Below are 8,115 nucleotides of genomic sequence, written 5' to 3' on the forward strand. Positions count from 1 at the left end.
GGAGATTAGCCCAAGTGACCCTACCCAAGCTCAGGACTCCCTATTCGCAACTGTCAGGCTCTCTGTGGTCACCTTGGAGTGCCCTGGACACTCTCTGACCACTTCTTCTTCTACCACATCCCTCCAGCGCCCCCCACACTCTCACATTCCCACACACCACACCCGACTCTCATATACACAAAGCACACAGCACCACACATACACACTCCCACCCACACTACACAGTCTCACGCAGGTTACAGTGGTGTGTTCACACCAGCAAGAGCTGGTTGTGTGCCGCGCTTCCCAGCCTTGTACTCAGCTTGTACTCAGTGATGCGGTGCATCATAGAGGGGTATTTACCCCACGGAAACCGGCGAATGATACAGGGCAGGCCCCTCCCCAGAGCCAGCTGTCAAACACTTAGCAGCCCACATTCACGCCATGTGGACTCAAACACACACACACTGACTCATACCCACCACATACACTCCACCCTCCCCCCACACACACACACAACCAGAAATCCCATTCAGAAACATCCCCAGAGAACATGAAGTCCAGCCTCCCTCCATCTCAAGAACCCCTCCCCACCAAACCCTCCAATTGGTCACCACACCTCCAATATTTCCCTCCCTGGACAGCCCAACCCCGCGCCCCAGTGAGAGCTCACTGTGCACTTCGTATTGGAAAAGGTGTGGGTTCTGGGTCGACCAGACCTCCCTCGATCCAGGCTCTAGAATCAGGGCAGCTTACAACCTCTGCAAATCTTATTTCTCCCCACTACCCACACCTCCAGGATTCAATGTGATAATGTCCGTGAAAGTCCAACACATGATAGGAGCTTCATAAACATGAAAATGTGTGTGTATTGCTCCACCCTGAAGCCTCAGGCACGAGCACCAGCAGTGGGGCCACCAGCATCCTGAGCAAACCTGACCATTCTCATGCTGTCCTCTGTCCACCCCCATACACAGTGGTCAAAATGCGCATCAAGGAGATCAAGATAGAGAACGGGGACCGGAAGCTGATCGGAGCCCAGAAAAAGAAGAAGCTGCTCAAGCCGGGCCCCCTGAAGCGCAAGGACACCAAGCGGCTGGTCCTGCACATGAAGAATGGTGCGGGCTGCCCCTGCCCACAGCTGGACAGCCTGGCCGGCAGCTTCCTGGTCATGGGCCGCAAGGTGGACGGACAGCTGCTGCTCATGGCCGTCTACCGCTGGGACAAGAAGAATAAGGAGATGAAGTTCGCTGTCAAATTCATGTTCTCCTACCCCTGCTCCCTCTACTACCCCTTCTTCTACGGGGCTGCTGAGCCCCACTGAAGGGGCCCTCGCAGCTGTGCCTTGCCCCGTCCCTGCCCTGCATTGTCACCTCCTGCCCCGAGTGCCAGCACAGGCCCTGAGGGATGTGCATGGAGCCCAAGCTGTCCTTGACTGAGGGCTTTTGGGGTATCTGGGAGCTTCCTCTCTTAAACATAAGGCTTTTTCTTTTGAGGGGAGACCCCCAGGGTCTCAAAAAGTAGGCAGGGAGGAGAGGTGGAGGGAAGGGTAGAGGGGCTATGCGCAGCCGAGGCGGTTTCTGGAGGGGACCATGGTGCAGCTCCCCTCTGCTGGGGGGTGGGGGGGCTCGCTTTGGAGAGGGGAGTCTGGATATGAGGCTGAACTACTTGGAGGAAGTTCTCCACCCTCACTGCCCCTCCATGTGTCCTCTCGTAGCCCCCAAAGGCACTAGGGTCACAGTGCCCTCCAGCCACACCTCCCTACTGTCCCCATCTCTGCCAGGTCCCTTCCCCCTAGATTGGAGAGAAGCCCAGCCTAGATCCCCTCCCATAAGCTCGCTTCTTGGGGTTCATTCCTCAGCCCCTGCATGTCCCCTTTACCTTGACGAGTAACTTATTGCTACTGCTGTGAGGCCACAGGTACTAGACTGATGCAGGTAGGGTTTGGTGTTTAATGGTTTGTTTTTTTAAGTTTTTAATTAAATCAAAGAAAACAACAGTTGGTTTTGACCAGGTGGTTTCTCTGTCAGGCGGTTCCCCAGAGCTAAGGAGAGGGAGGTTCAGAAGGGACTTTTAGAAAGAGGCCCTTGTCATAGCCCACGGCCTGTCCACACAGACATACTCAGAATGCCTAAGAGCAGTGTCCATGCTTGTGCAGGATCCCCCAAGAGCACACAAAGGTCACCCCAATCATCCCCACCAATGAGGGACGGAGCTGGCCATCTTTTGTCTCTGAGGTCAGCCAAGTTCCCCAGCCTCCTCCCACGGTCAGAAGGCTCCCACAGTCCTGAACAGTCTCCCTCCCTCGGGCAATGCCTGCTCCGAGGAGCCAAGAGGCTGGGCCACGGAGCTACTTGGAGGAGCCAGAGGCCTGACCACGCTGCTCCTACACTCTCAGCACACAGACCACTGCACACTGGTCCTGACGGGAGGAGATGAGGGTGCAGAATGGTGGTCTCAGTGTGGTCCCTGGACCAGAGCATCAGCATGAAACAGACGATCAGGCCCCACTTCCCACGAAACACTGGACCTCGCTCTAAAGCAATTATTTCCAAATCTCTGGAGGCTGTTCAGAAATCAGCATTTCTCCATGGTCGCTGGGGTGGTTTGCAGCCCAGGTGAGACCCTCCGTCTAGGTATCCAGATAAGCCCACAGCTGAGGCAGGAGGAGGGCAGTGGGCCTGCATGCATGGAGGGAACCAGCTAGGATGCCCGAGGGGCTTCTTCAGTGAGCCCGGTGCAGATGGAGGCTGCTCCCTGAGGGGCAGGGAGGGGACAAGCCTTGAAGTGGAGGCAACAGGCTATTGCCAGTCAAATGTCCAGCATTTGGAAGAGGTGGTGCCCAGAGAGTCCCTAGGGGCATCCACCAGCAGAGACTGAGGGGCAGGGCAGATGTGCCCAGAGCAGGGAGCGGGGGACACCCCCAGAGGGGCTCCCCTCACCAGTGAAGGTACAGCTGGAATGCCGAGCCCAGTCACGGCCCGCTGCTCCTCCAAGACAACGAGCCATGTTCTCCCAAGATGAGACCAACCTTGGCTCCCTCGGCTCTCAGAGACCTGAGGAGGCCGGAGGGCCCGCCTTCTGCTGTGGGCAGTGCGAGCTAACAGGTGGTCTGACAGCCTGCCCATAAATCAGCTCCGGCCGTCAGGTGGCCTCCCCGCAGGTCAGGAGCAGCAGAGGCCGCTTGTTTCTCCTCACCTCCGAGGAAGCCACCACCACCCACCCTCGCCCCAGCCCCGCCGGGCCCACCTGGCTCCCTGAATCCGCCCCTTGTCTCCCAGCCTCCTACTCTGACCAAATGTTTACGGACACTTCCATGGTCAACCAGGACCAGGGATGATTTTTCCACTGAACCTACAGGACTGGGCCTCTTCTGGCTGGAGCACAATACTGACCTCTGTCAGGTGCTGGCAGCCATGAGGGAGCAGGCGGGGAGAGCTCCCTTAGCCCAGCCCAGCAAAGCCCTTCTCACCCAACCCCCACAAAGGGGTCAGGCCTGCTCTACACGCCAGTTCTGTCCCCTGGCAGTATCTTCCCTGGGACCAAGAAAGATCCTCCCAGAGACCAGGGAGGCCCTGGAGCCCACCCTTCATTTCCTAGGCACGACGCTCCCTCCTGGTGGCCCCCTCCTGGCTGGTCTGGAGTCAGCTGGTGCGCCAGCAAGCATCTGGGCTGTGTACCATGAAGAGTTGCATCTGACTGTGTGGAACAGCAACGCCAAGAAACGGGGGCTTCTGCACACTAGAGCTCTGGAGACGAGCAGGGAAGGGTCCATGTCCCAGACTGTCTTCCTGTTCTGCCCAAGGGTGGCTTTGGTGCTCACGGTTACAAAATGGTGCCTCTTCCCAACTTCTCGGCCACACTCGGGCAGCAAGGTGGGGAAGTGCTAATAGCAAAAGCAGCGTGTCAGCTGTCTCGGCCCTTTTGGTCAGGGAAACAGTAATTTCCCAACACATCCCACATGGTAGATTTCCACTTCTAGCTCACCAGCCAGAAGTCACATGGCCCCCTAGTTGCAAGGGAGCAGAGAAGTCAAGTGTTTCAGCTGGGCACACTCAGAGTTCTGAGAAAGAACAGGAAGGGTGGGGCTAAACACTCAAAATCAGGTGAGAAGAGGTAGCAAAGCCCAGTTCTGGTGTCCAATCCTGTGACTTAGTGGCTGTGTGACACTGAGAACATGGCCCAGATGTAAAATAGAGTCATCATGTCTATTTCACAAGGTAGCTGAGTGTTAAGTGGAAAATTGTATGAAAGTACCTGGAGCCCAGCGGTGTGGCTCAGTGGTTGATCACAGACCTATGAACCAGGAGATCACGGTTCAATTCCTGGTCAGGGCACATGCCCAGGTTGCTGGCTTGATCCCCAGTAGGGGGCGTACAGGAGGCAGTCGATCAATGATTCTCTCTCATCACTGATGTTTCTATCTCTCTCCTTCTCCCTTCCTCTCTGAAATCAATAAAAATATATTTAAAGAAAAGAGTACCTGGAAACAATGCCCAGCATTAGAAGATGTTCATTAAATGGTAGGTAGTTTTTTACCACAGGCCTGCACATGATATGTGCTCAATAAATGCCTAATTGACTTATTAATCAACTAAGAAACCACTACAGATAGGAAGGCAGAGAAAAGACAGGAAGAGCTTATCTAAAAGCCAGAACTGTCGCTTTCAGAAGGAGTGGAAGCTACATTTGGACTTCTGCTTCAGGAAAAATATCCCCAATATAGGGGAGAGACATATAATACCAGTAATCAGTAAGTGTCAAGCCTATGCTGGGTGGCAGGCACTACTTAAAGCATCTTAACATTCTAATTTAAGCTTCCCAACAGCCCTTTGAGGTAGGTACTATTATTATCCCCATTTTAATAAGGTGGCTCAGAGAGGTTAAGAAATTTGTTGAAGGTCACACAGCTTGTACATGGTGGTAGTGCTAGGATTTGAGCCAAGGACAGGCCAGAGGAATACAGGCAGCCAGGCTTCTACCACCCCACCCCACCCCTGCTTCATAGGAAGATAACTGGGAGCCCTGCTCCAATCCCACTCCAAGAGCCCTGACAGCAGCAGAGGAGCCAGCCTCAGACTGTGGCTTTTCTCGAGACTCCCAGAGCAGCCCACCCTGACCCCCACTCCCTTCTCAGCCCCGTCAGCATTCAGCCTCCTGGGTACCACAAAGGAAGCTCACATCCCACAACTGTTTAGTCGGCTGTAATCCTAGCTAAAGTTCACTCCTTGGGAAATACAACGTGGGGGGTGTTGCTCCTGGAATGTGTGTGGCTGAGACCCAGTGTCCCAACCCAGACAGCCGGCTCTACTGGGGCCCTGAAGAGAGCAGCAGCCAGGGGAATCCGGAGTCCCCAGCCCCCAGTTGTGCCAGAGAATGGAATGTGCTGCTCTGGGTGTTAAAACAGACCCAGCCAAGGAAGGGGGGCCTGGGAGTTGGCAGAGTGGGGAGAGCTCTACCACAAGGCTGCCTCTGTTCCCCTGGAGGCTGAGCCCACTTCGTCAGGGCTGGGGGTGGGCAGGCCCCTCCTGTTAGCTCAGTGCTCAGAAGCTCCTGGAGCTAGAGGGGCAGGCAGAACAGGGGAGGCTGACCGTCAGGGCAACTGTTCCCCAGTTTCTCTTATGAGGCATCTATTGGTACCTCTGGCACAATCCACATCCCGGCCCAGTGGCTTCCTAGCTATGTGATCTGGGGCAGGTTACTTAGCCTCCTCAGGGCCTCCATTTACCCATCAGTTACATGGAATAAATAACAGAACTACTTTGGGGACTTTCATAACATTTACATGATAATATGCTCAGCATGTTACCCGGCACAAGTGCTCAATGAACATAGCTATTATCGTTATCTTAGGGCCACCTGCAATAGGATAGATGCTGGAGCCAGGACCCCTCAAAGGGGTTGCCTCCTTGAAGATTCCATGGAGACAAGGGAATGACAGTGGAGCTTCGTTTGGCTTCAGTATCGAAGGTGATCAAGGACCACAAAGATCCTAGAAAGCATGGCCAGTACCAGGTCTCCCAGGGCCACTAGAGCCTGCTTCCCACCATTACCAACCCCAAAAAGATGGGCAGAACCCTCCAACCCAGCCAGGCGGTGGGAGCTGGCAGCCCATCGCAGGTCTGCCCAGCAGGCACCAGGGCTGTAGCAGAACCTGGCTCCTGTCCCCTCCTCCTGGGTGCTCAAGAACTGGAAGGAATCTTTTAAACAGGCAGCCAGCTCTGCAATGGACAGTCTGTCTTCCAGGCCACCCCACGTTCAGCCCTCTCCATGCTGTTGACCCCAGCCAAGAATGTAAGGCACAATGCAGCCCTGATAAATCCCTCCGTGGTTTCACAGTTCCTGTCCTTTAAAGCCGTCCATCCCCGGCCTGCTTCACGGAGGCCCTCACATACACTACCGGTAAAACAAGGAGGTGGCCCTAGCTTCCCTTCTGTGGGGCTATCGACCTCAGATGAGGGGAACCATGTTTGTCCTGTATCCCATGCCCCGCAAGCTACTGGGCTACAGTCTGCATTTCACCAACATTCGGCACTGTCTTCCTTTTCCCAAAATAAAATTATATTGACCCGGCTTATTCCAACTACACTCTGGCCACTCTCTGAGATTCTTTGCTGAATAACAATCTAAGATTATTTTCTGGTGTAAAAAAGAAAAAGAAAAAAAAATCGCTGTTCTAAGCCACCCAGGGCAGAGCTGTTCTTTCTTTCTCTGAAGATTGCCAGGATGGTGGCAATAAGCTGGCGTTTACTGAGTGCTTACTATGTGCCAGGCACCGCACTCCAACCTCACATGGACCATCTCATTTAATCCTCACAAGTGCCCTCTGAGACCAATGTCACTACCATCCCCATTTTACAGACGAGTAAAGTAACATAGAAAGGCTCGGGGCAATGCCCCTATGGCAACTGAAATGGCGCCACTATAGCTGATAGAGCAGGCCCACAGCAAGCACCCTCCCCTACCACCTCCAGGACACTCCCTGACTAACGCAGGCTCTAAGTCCCCTGCTCCATCTAACAGCGTGGGGAACACGTATCCTCCCATGGACAGTGTCACCGCTGCGTGAGAGGACAGACTGGATGATGTCGGAGCAGCCTTCCAGCCGACCTACCCTTGACACACCCCCTCATGAGAAGTGCTGGCACAGGCCCAGCTGCCTCTTCCCTAGGCCTGTGCTCACTCCTGTCCCCTTCTGCTCAAAGGCCCTTCCTATTTTATTTTCCACTCCTCCACCTGATGGCCCACCAGACTGCTAAGGCTGCCTTATATGTTTTGTGGTGGTGGTTTTGGAGAGAGAGGAAGGGAGAGGGAGAAAGTGAAACATTGATCAGCTGCCTCCTGCACACCCCCTAGCATGTGCCCTGACTAGGAATCAAACCAACAACCTTTTGGTGCACGTGACGATGCCCGACCGAGCCACTGACCAAGGCTGCCTTAATACTTTTTAAAGTGAATAAGCTCATCTGTAAAAGCTGCCAGGACAAGGTCCTGCTGCTTCCCTGCCTCTCAGGACCCCTATGGAGCTGCTGGGCTCCTCCACACCAGGGGAAGCTCCTGAGCTTCACAGAATCCCACCTAGACCAGACCAGGCCGCAGCATGCTGCAAGGACACCGGCAGCTAAATCCGAGTTGCATGTGCATGGGGCTGCCACATAACCTAACTCCCTAAGACAGGGTCTCACACTCCCTTCTTCACTGCCCCAGGCCTACCATCTGGAGGCATAGCTCCTGCCCAGCCCTGGTCTGCCAAGTGCCATGCTGAGCCTTTCCCAGCCACTGCTTAACTTCCCTGGACCTCAATTTCCTTACCTGTAAAATGGGGAGAAGTACAGCCACTGTGAAGATTAAATGAAACAATGTGTGTAAAGCACTTACCACAGTGCCTGACAACCAGTAAACACCCCCCACACCCCAGCCTTCAAGAACTACTTATACCCTCATCTCACAGCCAATCCTCTTACCGGCTGGCTCTCAGCCTCACCTAGGGCAGATCCGTTTTTGTTTTCTCAGAAGGATTAGCTAAAACCTTTCCATTCTAAAGCCTGCATTGCTTAGTTTACTGAATTCTGGTCCCAACCAACCCCAGCCCCCACAATTTGGTCACAAGACAGAGCCCCAAGTCAATCCAACAAA

At 54.3% G+C, this 8,115-nt stretch overlaps 1 protein-coding gene across 1 annotated transcript in view; it reads left to right on the forward strand.

The window, feature by feature from the left end:
- Positions 1-2,614, forward strand: part of SFRP5 (secreted frizzled related protein 5) — a 6,137-nt gene extending 3,523 nt beyond the window's left edge. The window contains 1 exon segment of the mRNA XM_014456900.2: positions 957-2,614. Coding sequence (XP_014312386.2) covers positions 957-1,303 — 347 coding nt within the window. The 3' untranslated portion in view covers positions 1,304-2,614.
- The last annotated feature ends 5,501 nt before the right edge of the window (positions 2,615-8,115 follow it).

The sequence above is a fragment of the Myotis lucifugus genome, unplaced genomic scaffold (assembly GCF_000147115.1).
Source record: "Myotis lucifugus unplaced genomic scaffold, Myoluc2.0 scaffold_66, whole genome shotgun sequence".
NCBI lineage: Eukaryota > Metazoa > Chordata > Mammalia > Chiroptera > Vespertilionidae > Myotis > Myotis lucifugus.